General features: G+C 48.0%; 1 protein-coding gene across 1 annotated transcript in view; it reads right to left on the bottom strand.

The window, feature by feature from the left end:
• Positions 1–18,583, bottom strand: part of LRIG1 (leucine rich repeats and immunoglobulin like domains 1) — a 168,373-nt gene that overhangs the window by 13,250 nt on the left and 136,540 nt on the right. The window contains exons 8-12 of the mRNA XM_007948092.1: positions 16,293–16,436; positions 14,109–14,189; positions 6,554–6,625; positions 5,677–5,748; positions 923–1,086 (exon numbers count right to left, since the gene is read on the bottom strand). Coding sequence (XP_007946283.1) covers positions 923–1,086; positions 5,677–5,748; positions 6,554–6,625; positions 14,109–14,189; positions 16,293–16,436 — 533 coding nt within the window. The remainder of the gene's footprint in view (positions 1–922; positions 1,087–5,676; positions 5,749–6,553; positions 6,626–14,108; positions 14,190–16,292; positions 16,437–18,583) is intronic.

An 18,583-nucleotide genomic window follows, 5' to 3' on the forward strand; every position in this document is an offset into this window, starting at 1 on the left:
GGATATGTGGAAGGAAGGCATCTGGACTCCATCAGGCACACTAGCTATCACTGTGACCAAAAAGCGGAAGGACAGAGAAATGGACCACTAGGGTCCCCGTACCCATGAGGTGAGCTCTGGTTAGGACCTTACAGGAGGAATCCCAGGGCTCAGAGGAGACTCACAGCAGGGACTCACACCTGTCCAGCAGTTCAGATCAGGACTGGGAATCTCAGCCTGCCTCCTGCTTAGAGCAAAAACCAAGAGAACTAAAAATGCATCTGCTGACCCCATCTTCCTGACCACAAGGTGTCATCACTCCTGCCTGAGTGAGCAGATGTACGTACGTGTGTGTGTGTGTGTGTGTGTGTGTGTAAGAGCTGTTCAGCATTGACTGTGCTCTTTGCCACCAAACTCTGACCCTCACATCCCTGGTCAAAAGGTGGCAAGAGCTACATGACAACACTCAGAAGGAAAGAAGAATTGAGAGCTACAAGTAGATTTCAGTGGTTTGGAGATACAGCGAGAGTCCAAGTCTAAATCAAGGGATTTTTTTTTTTCCCTTAAACTAGAGCAACTGTACTCCTGAGACTTGCTCTTCCTGTATTTAACCTTTCACTCTTGGGGCTGGAAAGAAACACACATTACAACCCCACTCTCACACACTGAGTAAATTCACAGCTCAATCCACACACCGGCACCCTCCCAAAACACCACAGCTATCGTCTACTTCCTCCTGATTAAATGCATGTCCTCCAGGAACCACACAATGAGGCGCCTGTCTGGTAAATACAACATGTGGTTTCAGTGAGAATCCGCTGCATCCAGCAGCTGGTTTATAAGCATTGGTTGGGGTTACTCTGATCCCAGAAATCACTCCCATAATGAAGAGTTCCTCCTGACCTCTTCACCCATCGTGGAAAAAGCCACAAGACCCTCTTACCACACACGAAACTCTCTGGTGGTACAGAGAAAATGCTCTGGCCCTTCAGTGACTGGGGGTGGGCACAGGTGGCTGTCACAAAGGCTTGCAGCATCCTCCCCGTCAACCACGGAGGCAGCCATTTCAGCTGGCAGTCACACAGGAAGCTGTCACTGCTCATATGGCTGAAAGAGAAACAAGTGGAGCCTTGAAATGTGACCGTAACGAAGGGATATTCCTCACCTCCAATCAGCTTCTGACATTCGTACTGCAAGCTGGAGCGGGGATATGACTGTTCACACACTTCCTCCCCAGTGACCCAGAGCATACACATTACCTACTTGAATATTTTGTTCAAATGCAGCTTCTGACTCAGTGGAACAGGGCGGAACCCCACATGCTGCACTGCTAACAAGCTCCCAGGTGATGCCGACTGCTGGTGCAGGGGCCACTCAGTAGCAAGAAGCCAGAGCTGACCCTTTTAGTCAACTACTACTCTTCTTTGACCTTAGGAACAGTCTTACCTTTTTGGGCCTGTAACACGTCCAACTATGGTGAGCCAGCACTGTCCCCTCTCTGGTTCTTCCCACTTTCCCAGCAAGCTACTTGGAGGGTCCAAACTCAATGTGAAACTCTGATCTATATTCTTAGAAGAGCTCTTTTCCTATATGGCTGCTAATTTTTGATTTGGCAAAGCTGTGGGTTTTCTTCCTTCCACAGGTCAGCCTGGCCAAACGTGCTTCCCTCTTGTTTGTGTATTTATCTGCACACCAGCATCACTCAGGAGGCCGGCAGAATTCCGCTCCGCTCCCTAAATAGTGCCTATGAGTTAATTGCCACTGCCCAGGGAGCATGAGAACGCACAACTTTGGTTTTGTGAGGCTCCAACCAAAACAGAGAATATTTTCTTTTTCATTTCTCAGCAACTGAGGATAAGCCTTTTTAAACAGCAACTGGAATCGCCATCTCAGCGGACATTCCTTCCCGAGGAGTCACTTGAAGTCAACCAGAGACTCTAGCTGCCTGATCCTGGAAGACCTCAAAGCTGTGAACTAAAGAATGATGGCTGACTCATGACAAGGATAAAGACTGAGAAAGAAAACAGACGAGCTCCCTTGTAATAAACTGTGTCACATGGTTACTAAGAGGAGGTGCGAGTACCTTTAGAATTTCCCAACTGCCAGTGGCCAACTAACTACTGAATCAACAGCCCCCGCCTCCATCCACTAGTGTCCTAAGTTGTCAGCAAGGCAACCAAATAGACTACATTTTTGTTTTTCAGTTCATTTTGGCCTTCAAATTGAATGGAGAAGCTGTCAAACTAGTTAACAGCAAGGGGGAAAGAAACTTAAGCTGGATAATCCAAGGCTGACTAAATTAAACCACTCTTCTCTGCTGGTGCTCATCACTCCCAGGTTAGTTAGGCATCTTGATCATTAAAACAATTTTGGGTAGTGCTTTTTTAAAGACTGAAATAACCTAACTCAAAGCCATTATAACTGCAATACTTGCCCCTATTAGACCTTAAAGTCACTATTAGATGTTGTATTTTTATTTGATGGTGAATAGTTCTCTGCATAGCGCTATCTGGATGGCTGCCTGTGGAGGAGTGACGGTGAGGGCAGCAGCACATTCACACTCAACAAGAGCCGGGGCCGACGCTCAGCATGAGGGCATCTTCCCAGGAGTGCGTCTGTAGGGTGGCCAAGGGGCTGCTGTCAGGTTCTGAGGAGCTCACCACCAGCCCGGTGCAGAGCCACAGAGCCTCTCACTGTCAGAAAGCACCTACGGCTCCCATCCACACTGCCCTTGGCTGTGCAGTCAAGCAGGAAAGGCTGGGTACTTTGAATGAAATCCAAGAGGAAGACAGTGGGCCATCACTGTGAGATCCGTGGGGGGGTGTGTGTGTGTGTGTGTGTGTGTGAGTGAGTGAGAGAGAGAGACAGTGTGTGTGTGAGAGGGATAGAGAGAGTGTGACTTTAAGTGTGTGTGTGTGTGTGTACTTAATTTGACCCAAAGGAACATATTGGAAAAAAAAAAATTTGACATCTGTCCTTGGTTAGAAACGTGTAAAAAAAAAGTTCACCTTCATATTATAGAGTCAGTGTATTCACTGGGACTGGCAACACTGAGGCTTTTCCAACTACCACAAATGAAACCCACCTCAAATAGAGGAGACCAGACCTTAGAAAAATAGCCCATTCCTCCATTGGAAAGAAGGTTTTCCTAAGGAATACGTTAGGACCAAGAAGGCAGATGGCAGGGGACTAAAATAAGTGTACTGGCAGCCCACCGCCCATCACCAAATCCACATACACTGCACTTTAAAGACAGAGGCTAAGCTGACAGGCCAGGCAGCAGGGACTGAGTAACCCCAAGGCTCTGCGAAGATCTTACTACTCTCCCTTCACTAACTAAGAGCACAGCCTCAACTGCTAACAGGCTGTGCCTGCCCGTGGCTCCCACCTCCAGCCACTCTAATACTCCACTGGTTCATACTGTGTATTTTCATGATTCCAACTCAAAGTGTGTTTCTAATCATCACTTGTGGAAATTTACCCAGAGGATGACTAAGTGGGCAGTACAACCTGCCTCGATCCAAGGAGGGAAGAAAATGACCAAGTGGAATTAACCGTATCTTCTCCCATTAGAGGCCTGGGCCCAGAGCCAGCCTCAGCTGGGTACACGCAGAAACTGTTGGGAAACCCAGGCAGGAAACCGAGGCTGAGCCTCCAGAGGCAGGCAGAGGCTGTGCGGGGCCCCAGGCCCTGGAAGGGCCCAGTCCTTCCCAATCAGAGAATAGTCTCAGGAAAACAATGTTCAGGAGGAGGCCAAAAGGACAATCTTCCTTTCCCTTCCTTCCCTCTCTCTCTCAAAATACCCTCTCTTCCCATTAAGTCAGTTCTTTTTCACTCCCAGTTTTTTATTATGAAGAGTTTCAAACAGAAAAATTAAAAGTGTACAGTGAACACCTATGTACCTACCACCTAGATTTTACCATGAACATTTTACTATGCTGGCTTTATCATCTATCATAAGTCCATCCTCATAAAATGGCCCTGAATCATTCCCTCCCTCCCCTTTCCCTGCAATGAGAGCTATGGAATCCTTTCTTGGTATTAAGTACTATCCAAAAGAGACAAAAAAAAAAAACAAAAACACCACTGCCATCGAGTCCATTCTAACTCACAGCAATTCCCTCATTGGGTTTGACAAAATTGTAGATCTTTACAAAAGTAAAGTGCCTCATGTTCCTCCTGTGGAGAAGCTGGTAGATTTGAACCACCAACCTTTTGGTTATCAGCCCAATGCCTTAACCATACCACTATAGCTCCTTAAACAGACAAAAGCAGAACTAACGACGCAAAAAGAAAGGAAAGGCACCAGAACTTAACAGTTTTTTGCAGCATGCTAAGGCTCCATGGAACCAGCTAACAAGTTCCTAAATCCTGTCTGAAGTCATGACCCTTCTGAGAGAAAGCATTACCTTGACAGACTTAAATCTCACAGCAAACTAAATGTCAAGAGGCAAGTGCCCAGACTACCTCCTCTGCTCACTTACCCAGAGGAATGTCACAGGGGCCTGGCTTGGGTTTTTAATACTAGGACTGCTAGGGGCAGAACCACGCCTCCCCATAGCCCTATCCCTACTTAGGGCATAAAGGTCCTTTGGCATGTGCCATTTTGTCAGCACTTATAAACAGTCACAAGTCCTATCTCTAAGGAATCGCTACTATAGCTATAAAACTTAGTTTCTAAAGAATTGGCTTAATGTATTGGAAAAGGAAAGGAAACGTGAATACTTCCACCAGGATACCTAAACTAACAACTGTGCTGCAGACCTGGATACAGGTAAGCTCTTAAAACCCTTGTCACCCTAGAGTCCATGGTCAAAGTCGTGATGCTACCCTGACTACCTACTTACCACAAGTAAACCCTGAAAACGGATGTAGGCTGGTCACCACTTCAACTCTGACCATCCCATAGATTTCTCTGCTTCATTCACAGTCCATCAAACTCTGTATAAAGCCTCTCTCCATATAGGTTTTTTCTCTTTAAGCAAACAAAGGAGGAACATTTGTCCTTCACATAATTAAAGGAGTGATTATCCACTTTCCCGAAGAGTTTATTTCACATCCTCCAGAACAGAAGTTAGCAAACTACACACAGCCTGTGGCTGCTGCCTGTTTTTATAAATAGGGTTTTATTAGCCCACACCCACTCATTTGCATGCCATCTGTGGCTGCTCTCCACTGTACCAACAGAGAGTGAAGTAGTTGTGACAAGAGCTATATGGCCCACAGAGGTCAAGATATTTACTGTGTGGCCTTTTAGGGAAAAGTTTGTCAACATGCAATCCAGAATAATCCCCCCCACCCCCCGACCCCAAGGGCTTTTTTTTTTTTTTCTGTAGCATAGTGCCTAAGGCACTTGACTGCTAACCAGGAGGCTGGTGGTTCAAACTCACCAGCCACTCCTCGGAAGGAAGGCTGGGCAATCTACTCCCATAGTGATACCAGCCACTCCTCGGAAGGAAGGCTGGGCAATCTACTCCCATAGTGATACTGCCTCGGAAACCCAAGGAGGGGATGCTATGAGTCGGGGCTGACTCGACGGCATATACCACCACCACTACAACAAAGTAATTTAACTTAGACACAACTATAAACAATCACAGCAATTACATAAAGTGAGGTATAATGCAGTTATGGGAGTTTCTGACTCTGGAATTCTCCATTCATGTTAATCAGAGCCCAGGGGTCCTTATTACTTACAGCTCTTTAAGATTCTTCATCTTCACAAAGGCATCAAACTGGACAGACCGGATTGCATTGTCACCAAGGTTCCTGAAAAAGAACACCTTTCACTTACCCAAAGAAATCTCAGCTACCTTCAAGGCCCAGCCATCCCTTAACTGACACGTGTGTGAGCCAATACACAAGGGATTTTTCAGGATAGCCCTGCTTTCAAGATGAATGACAGGTACTAGCCAGAATGCCATGTCCTCATTCTGCTCTAAGTAGCTATCATTTCATATATATTGACACATATACATGAAGTCACTCTGGAACCAAGCCCCCTGGAAGGGCAGCATCAAAGCAAAGTTGAGGCCTCCCCTGCATGTCAGCAGGCCAGAGCTTCCCCAACAGAAGTAAGATCAACCTTGGTTCAAAGAGAAAATAAACTAGAATCAGGTACTAGAGACACCAGCCCCCGATGATGACAACGTGAGCACTTAGTCCTCTTCCTCTCAGGGTTTCAGGCAGCCCTACCAGAGAACCTATCAGTCGAGTCCAGCATGCACTCGCCTGGTCAGCTGCTCTAGTGCTGCAGCAGATGTGGCCCTCGTGGGAATGGAAATGAGGCCGGGGCCAGTGGTGAGGCAGGGCAGGCTGAGGAAGGAAGGTATTTCTCCAAATACCAGTTGTATTAATTGGGAGCATACCAACTGCCACATGTTCTGTAACTGCTCCTGGCACAGGCAAAATAAGGGCCAAAGTTGAAGCTGCCTCATAATGAGAAGGAAGCAGCTGGCGTTTCCAAATAGTCTGTTTCTTGGTTTACAAAGATGCAATTAAATTGCTAGCAGACTTCCCCGGGAGTTGCATTTGGCAGGCCTGTGGGTCAGGGAAGGTCTGGCAAGATACTCACAGGTGCTCCAGGCCTTCCAGCCCCGAGAATGCTCTCTTAGCCACAGACTTGATCTTGTTTCCAAACAGAGTCCTGTAGTTTCCAAACATCCAGAAACATGGGGAAGGGAAAAAAAAGAAAAAAGGTGGAGGGAAGGACAAGGGAGGGTTGCAGGAAAAAGAACACACAATTAGGGTGGTGCTATCTGATAAGTCTGTCCGGTGAGACACAGGTGGAAATCTGACCTGTGCTGAGATTAACGGTCTGAGGTATGCAGGCCTTCCCCTTTCAGAAATGAAATACTTTTATCTTTATGAGAATTTAGCAGTGATGACAGGCTGGAATTGCATGCACCATGTTGCCTAAAAAGGCCCTTTGCTATGTAAAGTGGAAAATCACCTTGTCCAGCCCCAGCTGCCTCTAAGGACCACCCAAGGGGGCGGGGAGGGGGGAAGTTTGGCAATGGCTTCACAGTAGAGAAGGGGCTGCTTTGCTGCTTCAGTGAGGAGGAGGACAGTCGGAGAGGGTAATGAACAGTGGACCCCAAACTGCTGCCCAATCAGAAAACTGAATGCTGGAGATAAAGGTTGCCAACAAAGGCAAGAATAGGGTAGAAAAACAGGCATCCTTTGACATGGCTCTGTAGCTCTTTGCACTTGAGGCCCACACACACAGCCAGGGTACAATATGGGGACCTGCGTCCTTGCCCATGAGACTGACCTCCTCATGGCCTGCAAGAGAAGCCAGGGGGCTCTGGCCTCTTTAGCAAGACCCCAGATTTTGTAAGATGGCAGTGGGTCTGAGGTTCATAAAATCCCAGGTCCAAGGACGCTCAAAGGTCAACCTCCAACATTACCAGATGCCCGTACCCCATGAGAAGGGGGCTTCCCCCTCAACCCAATTCCAGTTCCAACTGAACAGTAACTGTTTCCTCAGAAGCCAAAGTCTGCCTCTGTACAGCACGCACAGAAGAAAGGAGTGCACTCCCATTGGGCTGTGTAACTAAGGTTCCAGTCCTTCCCTCCGCAGCATCAGAGCGCTCCCTCCAGCTCCTGCTGGTGCAGGGGAGGTGTCTACTGGTGCCCACACAAAGGCACGTGGCCTTTCAAACTTCAACGTCCATCAGTTTTATAAAGGGCTTTCTAGGAACACAGACTGCTGGGAGCAAATTCTCAGAAATGCTCAGAATCAGGAGGTCTGGGACAGAGACTGTTAGGGAGAGGGGTGCAAATGGTCAGAGGACCACCCTGGAAGAAAGTCGGGCTAGTCAGGCCCTTACTGGGAGGGAGCATTCCTTGTCTAGGATCCCAATGAGAATTAGTGGAAGAATCTGGGCTAAAAGCCAGCCCTACCTTCAGTCCTACATTAAGACCAGGGCCCACAAAGGAAAACAACAAGCACCAGCAACCCCCCCCACACACACACACCCCCAAAGAGGAAAGAAAGGAAATAAGAGCCCTGATGAGAACCAAAGGTGGCAGGGCTGCCTGGCTATTGCCAGTCTCACAGGTCCTAGGCTTGATCTCATTGGGAAAGGGTTCCTGGGGGACTCCCTCACCCCAAGCTAAGTACAGGTTCCCCTGCTATCCGAAAACAGAGTATTCCAGTGAAACCTCTGTAAGCCGAAATGGAATAAAGTGAAAAAACAATTACCATTAATTTATATGGGAAACGGTTTTGAGTGTTCCCAGACCCTAAAAATAACCTACCAAATCCCACATAAAACCTAAAATAACACTAACAGAGTGTTCACAGGCACAATTCACAACTGTGGCGGTTTGATGAGTGTTGCTCTGGGAAGAAGCTTGGAGACACCACTCTCACTGCTTAGGGTGCCGCCTCTTTAACAGCTCTCACTGAAAAACAAACACCGAATGCTAGTTTCACTTTTCACCTTTTCTCATAAAAGTGCAAACCCTCTTTGGATTCTTTCAGTTAGTGAAAACAGGTCTAAAGAAAGTCTTCAGTAAAAGCGAAGTGGCATAAAGCAAATTTTCAAAAAGCAATGGACACCTGTACCCGACGCCAGGCTCACACCTGAAACAGACTCCACCAGTGCCACAGAGCCACACAAGGATGCCCTTTCTCAGCCTGCTCCCAGGACACTGCAAGCCCGAGAGGCCTACTTCCCGGGGCAGCCGCCCCACAGGGGGCTCCCAAGTCCCCTATTTCATCGGAAACAGACCTCTTCCTGCTCCTGGTCTTAAAAAGCAGCCTCATCAGCAACTCCCGAGTTCAGCCTTCAGACCAAGCCAAGCCTGTTTTCTGCCTCCAGAGGGTGACAGGGCAAGAAGGCCACAGACCCCTTTGCCATTTCTTTCTCTCAGAGGCTGTCTGTGTGGATGTGAAAACAATCTTACCCAGAAAGAGCTTCCACAGTCTCTCTCGATGTGAAAGTTTCATTTTAAAACAAATACACCAAATACACAGAGAACCCAGTGGCTGTGCTAACAGATGCTCCCTCACCACAGAAGCAACCCAGTAAGGACAGCACACGGGCACTTAACCCTGAACACAACTCTGAAGATGCCAACTCATATCGCCCCCGAGGCCAGACCACTTCTACGTCCTGGTAAACACACGCTGTTTCGTGAAATCACCTGTAAACCAGGCCCAGGAAAAAGCTGTGCTTTATTTTGTCCATTAAATATTAGTCACATTAACCTCCTTTTAGGGTGAGGGCAGGCTGTTATTTTTAAAAGTGACAAGAGCAATAAGGCACATTCTCAATAATCCAAGTGAATGGATTACATACAGCCTTGGAAACCCTACAGGGAAGTTCGACTCTATAGGGTCATTATGGGTAAGAATTGACTGGACAGCAATGGGTTTCAATCATCCTGCTAGCGGATTAAAATAGGTCCCTACGTTTCCCCAGTCTAGCAGGAGGCTGGGGTTGAGCTCCAGCTGGTGGCTGCTGGGGAGTTCTAATAAAGGCTGCCATGCGGGAAAGGAGAGCTCTGCCTATTGGCCAAGAGGATGCTGATTCTGCCTAAAGAGAGGGTAGGTGATATATGGATAAACCTGACTCAGGCCCTCAAAGAAGGAACTAGTGGCCTGACTCTTCAACACCATCAGAGCAGACAGGGACCCTGGGGAGTCACCTATCAAATTTTCTCCGGCATCTCTTGGCCAGCCCAGCAAGGGGCCCCCAAAGGCCTGTTCAGCTCTTGTTACAAACAGCAAGCCTGGTATGCACCACGGGAGGAGTGCTGTTCTGGTTACCTAGTGCCACTCTGAAAAGAATATACCACAAATGGGATGGCCTTAACAAACAGGAGTTTATTCTCTTACAGTTTGGAGGCTTTAAGTCCAAGTACAAAGTGCCACGCTCTAGGGCTGGGTGAAAGCCCCTCAACCTTGGGGTCCAGCTCTGCCTCCTACTCCCAGCCCCATGGAGCTAGAGGCATTTCTTCACTCTGACAGCTGCTGGCTGCTGAGGCTAACAAGCCCAAGGTTAACAAGTAAAAAGGCACAGTCCTGATGTTACCAAATCACATAGCAGGCCATTAATTCAAGTTCATTGTTAAGTCCCAAGGTCAGCAGAGCACGGCAGGCTGCTGAACGACGACACGGCTACATGCAGGGTCCAAGCATGCCACAGGCTAGAGACCATTCCCAAGGCTTCTCCTTATATACAGGAAGGGACCACATTCCAAAGGCAGCTACTCAGCTGCCTGTGGTAGATCCCACCATGGAGTTGACTGCCAATCTAATCATGGGGAATAACTACCACCAGCTGCCTAGTCACTCAACCAGACCCAGCCAAGTTGACAGACAAAGGTAACTACCACAAGTGCTAAGGTGGTCCTTGTCCTGTTTTTGGCAATAGCCACGATGCAAAAGACCCTCAACAATGAACAATGGGGCTGTGGACTGAGCTTCACCTACTGGTTGAGAGGGGGAACCTACTCAGGCCCCTCCACCTTACAGCAATGGAGAAGCTCTGCTTTATAATCCAACTCTGCCCATTTCTCCATGTATTCCCTCCACCATACCTCCTACATGTCATGTCACTCAACCCCTGCCCTCCGGAGGAATGCTGTGAGAGAGATGGTACCACGGGCTGGCACATGCATTACTTATCACACATAGGTGATCAGATGCTCCTCTCTGCTGCTAATTGGAGGTCATGAAATCCTCCAGGTGCTCCACAAACATGCTGAGATGGGGGCCCTGGTGTAAGGAACATCATTATTATCACAGGCATACTACAAGGAAGAAAGCAACTCATGAGGCTCTGGGAACATTCTCACCCTGTCAAGAAGTTCCAGTTTGAAGAACTATCCAAAATGGTTGTGCATAGCTGGAAACATTAAGGGCAAGGTGGCATCTACCCAACCTTCATGAAAGAGAAAAAAAAAAAACCCACTGCCACTGAATCCATTCCAACTCATAGCAACCCTTAAAGAACAGAGCAGAACTTCCCTATAGGGTTTCTAAGTCTGTAAAGTTTTACAGAAGGAGACTGCCAAATCTTTCTTCCACAGAGTGGCTGATGGCCTTGAACTGCCAACTCTTTGGTTAGTAGCTGAACGCTCTGACCACTGCCTTTTATGATTCTGTTACTCTCTCCTTCCTTTCTGAGAGAACATTTCATTTTAGGTCTGGCCTCTTTTGTGGTAGGAGGGACTCCAGGTCCTTAAGTAACTCAATAAAGGCCACAAAGTTTCCCCTCCCCATTCTAAGGTGGATGTCTCAACACCAGCCCCTCCTGCTCTTCAGAGGCGACCCCACATTGGATGGAAAGGACCAGCCACACTGATGCTGTCTGCACAGGGTGAATCTGTTCATTGGACACAACAACTCTAGGAGAGCAACCCTTCTCCAGGAGATAGACTCCCTGCTTTTCACTTCTCAGCCCACAAAAACCAGCCAGCACAGCATATGGCCCTTTCTCCTGGCCCTGGCTGTGCAAAAGAGCTTCCCAGCAATGCTCTGAGGAGACAGGGTAGGGGAGATCAAAATCAGCATTCCTTCCTTCCTTCCACTCACCAAATGCTTACTCAACACCTACCACATGCCAATCCCACTGGTTTTTAACGAGAGCTGTGCACCAGGATCATGTGGAAAGTATTTGCTTTTCGTTTTCCCTTTGAATGTGGACAATTTCAAACACCATCAGAGGTGGACACAAGAGTATCATGAACCCCTGTGTACCTACCACCATCACCCAGTCCTGCCAATCGGATTTCATCTCTGCCTCCACCACTTCCCACCCCACCCCAGCTGGATTCTGTGGCATCCAACTCACAGGCATCTTCTCTTTTTTTTTTTAATCTAAGAATATAATAATTCTTTTTTTCCCCTTTTGCATCATAACCATGGTGTCATAATTCCAGCACACAGATAAAAACTGACTACATATATTTAATCATATTAAGGAATTAAAGTTAATGTCCAATTTCCACCAATGTTGTGTGTGTCTGTCTTTTAAAGCATGTATATGGAATCCAGCCCCTGGATTTGAACTCAGGGAGCTGGGTAGGCTATAGCCTGAGACTGTGTACTTCAACAGATTCTCACATGCATCTCATTACTAGGTCGGTTTGGAAATCACTGTGCTAGTAGAGCCCCTACAAAGCCAGATACCTCAAGGGAGGAAAAGGGGGAAGTTTGCACAGACTTCATGAGGGTTTAGCTAGAACTGCTGAGCCTAAGTCCAGTGCAGCACATCAGGAGAAAACACCAAGGAAGACAGACAGCAGGCAAAGAGGAAGGCAGCCTCAAGCTATAAAAGGTCCTGAGAGCCGATCATAAGGTGCAGACCCTCCCCCCCCTCAGTGGGAAGAGGAACCAAGGAAATACCCCCTGCTGCCATAACACCCAAGAACTGTGGCTGTGGGTTTCACTGGAGGGACAAGCCCCACAGGGAGCTAGGCCTACTCTCCCTGCCATCACCCATCAATTAGCTATGGGTGCCATTGTCAGATCACCTCGATGGCTTTGATTTTGAGGCCTGGCTGGGCTTCAAATCATCAGGCTTGTGCTTTCCCAACTCCAGCCCCTTTAGAAGCTAGTAGGTCATTTTGCCTCTCTCTCTCCCCTTTTGCTGTTTCTGGCTCTCCCACAGCTTGCCATGCACAGGTTACAGGACTGAGGGTGGAAAAGAGGAGAGGTTTAGGAAAGAAAAAGCAGAGAGACAGGCACTTTTGACATGCTAGCATCGCACATGATGCTGGCGAAGAAACCCCCCTTCGATGAGCACTGAAGCAGCTCATTTTAATCAGTACCCTTAGAGTATCACAGGTGTGAAAAACACACTTTCCAACACAAATCAGGTTTTAACCTACGAGGAAGACTCACTCTCCCCACACGCTTTCCCAACAGCCCATGCTCTCAAAACACTTTCATTCACACTTGGAGGGCAGGTGGGCTCCCCTTTGCTCACTACCACCAGGACTTGGAAATCAGAATGGGAACTGTCTCACCCTCTCCTAGTATCCTCTCTGAGTGGCTGATACACAGTGAATAATCACTCTGATTCTCATTCTTGTATGTTCTGTGGGACAGCAGTGAGGCCAGAAGCAGAGAGAACCAGGGTAGGATGAGAAAAAGAATGTGGGCTTTGGAGCCAGGCAATCCTGACCCTGCCACTAGTTAGCTGTGTAGTCATGAGCAAAATTCCTTTACCTCTCTTTCTTCAACTAAAAAAGGGCAACATACAGTGTCTGCCTTCATGAGACTCTTGGATACAATGTACACACAAAGTGCCTAGCACAGTAACTGGCATATTCTGTTGTTATGTGCCCTCGAGTCCTGTCCAACTCACAGTGACCCTATGCACAGCAGAATGAAACACCGCCTAGCATATTCCAGGTGCTATAAAATAAAAGGGGGGAGGGGAAGACGAGGGAAAACACACAACCCAAAACCTTAAATGAAAAAAAAGCTGTTAACTATTACCCTTGGTAATGACCATTTGTGTTTAAGATTAGGATTGATGTCAAAAATACTTACACCAACCAAACCTACTGCCAGGGTGTTGATACTGACTCACAGCAACCTTATCGGACAGAGTAGAACCGCCCCAGAGGGTTTCCAAGGCTGTAAATCTTTACAGAAGCAGATGGCAGATGGCTTCATTTTTCTCCCACACAGTAGCTAGTGGGTTCACACCACCAACTTTTTCATTAGCAATTGAATGCTTTAACCACTGTACCACAAGAGCGCCTCAAAAATACTACAGAAGGCTTAAAGCCATGAAGAGTTGCTTAGCATTCAGACTTGTCTAGAAACTGAATCAGGGTGCAAGCCTTCTGCTTCTCTGTGTAAAGACCAATGAAAAAATCTGAACATTTTCACGTCAGTCACATTAAGCAAGAGAGCAGAGTCAATGGCTATCAGACACCAACTCTTTGGCTTCACAGAAACCAAGGCCCAGGGCAGCAGGACCACCGTTGGGATGCTGCCTCCTTTCTCATACAGACTTTTCTCCCCAAAATGAAAGAAGCAACTCAGGGAGCCACCCTCCTCCTACAGAGCCCAGAACAAAGGAGGCATCTGTAGGGGAGGAGGAACCCCAAGCACCACCTCCCACTCCAGAGCCACAGAACTTCAGACACTAGATACTCACAGCTTGCTGAGGCTGTCAAGGCCCATAAAAGCTCCACTGGTGTCCTCAATTGTACCCGAAACCTCGTTATGGTCCAGATCCCTGGGAGAAGAGAGAAAGCAAGCTCATCCTCCCGTCTCAGTTCTCCACTCATTCTTCAACATCAAGCAGGGAGGAGAGTCTCAGACTTACATGAGGCTTCCAATTTGAATCTAAAAACATCTAAGTGCATTCTACGTGTCCAGCCATAATGGATGGCTAAGGGAAGTATGACCACTTCCCCAACAAGAGGCCTAGTTTTGCCTACCTCGCTGTGTGTCCTCCAATAAAGCTGACACTAGCCTCATACATGAAGCGTCCCCAGAGCTCAATGTGTTGCTTCCCGGGCTGCCAACGCTGAGTTCGGTGGTGGGAGGGTACAGACAGTACATCTGTATTCTGCCCCCACAGAGTGGGCATCTGGCCTGGTAACTGAAAACCAGTGTGAAGTGTTCCTTAAGGTCCCTGTCTGCTCTCATACCAACCAGAACCCCTTTTCCACACTGGACCAAGAAAGTATGGCAGGCACATGAAGGAAAGGGACACCAAAGAGAAGGGCCCTAGGCGGGGCTTCCTCTGTGCAAGTGGACCTGGACCCAGGGGCCTCATCACATCACTGTGCAGGCACCAACTCTGAGCCAGGAAGCACATCTGGGCGCTGAGTCAGACTTGTGAGCCGCCTGCCAGAATCGCAAGGACGAGGCCAAGCTCTGAGCCCAGTCTCCTCCAACACCACAGATCACAAGGCTTCCTTGCCCCAGCTTCCAACAGGAGGCCACAGCTCCCAGGTGAAGCTGCACACCTGGCAGCCAGGCCCCCATGCTACAACACATCTAGCCCTCTCCAACTTTACACAAGGTTCCTGAACTGTCCTCCTCTAAGCCCTGGCAAACGCAGAGCCAAGAAGAGAAAGAAATGCTGCTCTTGGCCCCCACAAGATCCCTCAGAAGGAATCACGCTGCCAGAACTCTGAATGAAAAGTAAAATGCTTGCTGTGACCTTTATTTGACAGCAGAAAACTCAAAGAGCCGAGATTTTGCTGCTGGAAAGTACTTCTCCTTTCAATGGGTTCCTCTCTATTCACACTGCAAACTGGGAACTGGAGCTGCGTCTTTGTGTGCCTGTCTCCCTGTTTCTAGCTCTGGCTGCCAAAGTCCTTCTCCTCTCTCCAGCTTGCTCATTATGAACGTTCTCAGCATTGTTCATCAGGCCTTGCAAGGCCTCAGAGACTGACCTTGGTGGGGATAGCATGGGGTCCGGGCACTCTGATGGTCAGCAATAAAGCCCACTGCTCTCTCCACCAGGTTCAAGGGTAAAGACCTGCCTCCCTCTGGAATTAGAGCAGGCCCCTCTCTCTGTAATCAGCACGCCCAGGAAGGAGCCCACAGAAGCCATTGCCCACTGTCTTTTGGAAACCATAAGCCCCTCTTTTTGGGCTTTATGCCCACAGTTGCCTGGAAGCTTTCAAAAGCCAACAATTGACAAGTTTTGTGGTCAAAGTCCCAGAAAAGCATCCTGAAGTAACTTCCTGCCACCTCACTCAATTAGGGACCTAGAGGGAAATGACATTATCCACTCCACTTTGTCAAGTGACTCCTAATGAGGCTAAAGGAAAGTCACAGAGCTCCCCAAGCCTCTCCCCTGACAATGACGCATCCTGGGACACTGAACGTGCCTAGAAGTTCAGAGGCCAGCCCTGAAGGCCAGACCTCAGTCACCCCCAGGTTCAGACAGAAAACACTCAGGACTTGAAAATGGAAGGTGCAACTGGACGACTCAAGGATGGAAAGACTAAACTCCATGGCTGCTGCCCTGGAGGCTGCTCCAAATACTTGGACTTGGGCAAATTTTCCCAACCACAGGACCCCCACGTCCTGCCAACCACACTGAGGGAATTACCTACTTGATAACAATAGTTTTTACAAGCGTCATCATCACTCTACAAGCACCAGTCTGAGGGAGTGAAAGACACTTTTCTGCTCAACTAGTTCCTTTCCAAATAATTATATAAAAGTTGCACACAAAACTGGTCAGCACCAGAGCTAATTCTGACTCAAAGCCAATGAGAACAGAATTCAACAAAGTAGTTGGTATGTCCTGTTCTGGTCTCTCAACTGGGCAGCCCCCCACTTCCTTCCTCTGTCAACCCAACAATGAAAAACGTACAAGACTCGCAGGCTTTTGAGTCCCTTGAAGGCGCCTTCCGCGATGTGGCTGATGGAATTGTGGCTGAGGCGCAGGATGTTCAGGCTACTCAAGTCAGCCAGGCTCTCCTCATCCAGCCGGGTAAGGTTGTTGAAGGACAGAATCCTGAAAGGTGCAGACAAATGTCATCACCTGGTCACAGGGGGTTGCCCTACCTCTCTTTTCCTGAACATTGAGTCAACTAGGTCTGAGTGGGAAGGCACACACTCATTGATATATATATACAAACGCACATACCTACAAGAATCACAATGGAAAAAGTGGCCATGACACTAAAACCCCATCAGAGCCCCAAATCCATACAGACTGACTCCTGAGACTGTCTTGTAGGTCATGGAGAGGGAGGGTATTCGTTAAACTGTGCAGACTACACAAGATCACAGGACACAAGAACCCTTTCCAATCCTTTCATGCTGATATCCATGGCTGGTTCTGGCTCAGGCTAAGAAAGACCTCCCAATGCAGTGACCTAGAGAGTCTGAACAGGGCCTTGTAAGCAATGATACAACACCCACAGCCAGCAGGTTCTTAAGAGTGAGGAACTCTAGTTAGACTCCCCACATCAGCCACCAGAGGGCACCACCAGCCACTGCCTTGGACAAGCCTTCCACACCAATACTTCACACCTCACCTGGGCGACAGATAACCAGGGGATGTCAGAGTCAACAGCTTAGCTCCCTTGATACCATCCAAGTCAGCTTTTCAGCATGATCCACCTACTGTATCCAGGGCAGGGAACAAGCCCCAACAATCACACACCTTCCCTGAGTGTCAGAAGCAAGCCCTCCTTCCTCACAGCACTTCTCTTGTATGTCTGACACAGTCCTGGGCTGGTTACTTGGCATGTTACTCATCTATCTTTGAAAAATGGTAAACGTGGTCTGGGGTGGGAATAAAGAAAATACATTCAGAGAAGATTAATGAGTTTTTTAAAGGCTGCAGGGAGCTACATTCTTTTCCTTCTGGAGAAATAAGTCATGGTGTCTGTCAGTCACCAAGACCTGGCAGGAGATCAAAATCACATCGTTACCTGCAATTAAAGAATTTAGCTTAGAGGAGGTGGGGCAATACCACAATGGAAAGCAATCCTCAATCTGGCTCTAAGGTTAGCTGGGTATTAGGCAAACTGCTAGGTTGGTCAAAGCACGCTTCCATGGCCTTTTCTGCCCCTTATAAAGGGACACAGCAGACAGCCTCACACTGTCCATCAGCTGAAAAGGGACACAGGAGGGTGTGGCCTTGTAGCACAGCCTCATGACCAGGGGCTTACACATCTTCACGTGATTCAGAGGGAACTGCTTCTCATCTCCGTATGAGACAGGCCAGGTTTGGGCGACTCAGAAGACCTGCTGCTTCCCTATCACTTCCAGCCCAGGCCCATGGACAATCATACACCCTATGATGTGTGGGGGGAGAGGAGGGGTGACTGTATGTGTAAGTGGGGGAGAGAGAACACAGAAGAAAAGATTTTTTTTAAAAACACCAGTTGCAAAAACCAACATTAAGTCTGAACACCCCCTTGAGTTTGCCTGGTAAGTGCAAGAGAGAGACAAGAAAGGAGCCTGGCCTGACAAACTTTCGTTCATTTCAATGGGTACGGCTTTTCCTATAGGCAAGTTTAGAAAAAGAAAGGAAACCCACCTGAATGCTCCTAAAGAACAAAGGAATCTAATCAATAGATAAGGACCCTAGAAATGAAAAACCTTGCGCATTCTAAACTAAAAGAACCAACATGCTGAGGGTATGCTCTTCCCTCCACCCAAAACCACTCTTTTGTATTTCCTAGAAATGGTTCTCAAAGAACATGGATCTTTCAGCTAAGTCCTTGGCTATGCTGCTTTAATGATTAGTAACCAGCCCAACCAGACATGATGGCAAAGGCCAACCCTCACCATGCAGCGAGAGTGGCTGCGATCACTGAGCTCAGGGAACCCTGCGCACCGGCTTGGAGTTTAGTTCTGACACAGGAGTTCTGTCTGGGGACAGCTGAGAGGATTGGGGGGATGTGATCGCTCAGCAAAGTATAAGCACACTTTCCCAACTGCCGCCAGACCGCAGAAATGCAAAACGGGGCCAAGGAAGGAGCCAGGACCTTGTCAATTTGTCTGAAAGAAGGAAGGTGAAAATCCATGTCTCAGCATCTCTCAGTTTCATTCTTAGTCAAATCCTCCTTTCTAAGCTTGAGCCCAATAACCTTTTTCACCAGAGGAGGAGGTGCTACTTGGTACAGCCATTGCTATACAGTCACACTC

Source organism: Orycteropus afer, unplaced genomic scaffold (assembly GCF_000298275.1).
Source record: "Orycteropus afer afer isolate SDZICR_OR568_19922 unplaced genomic scaffold, OryAfe1.0 scaffold00201, whole genome shotgun sequence".
Lineage (NCBI taxonomy): Eukaryota > Metazoa > Chordata > Mammalia > Tubulidentata > Orycteropodidae > Orycteropus > Orycteropus afer.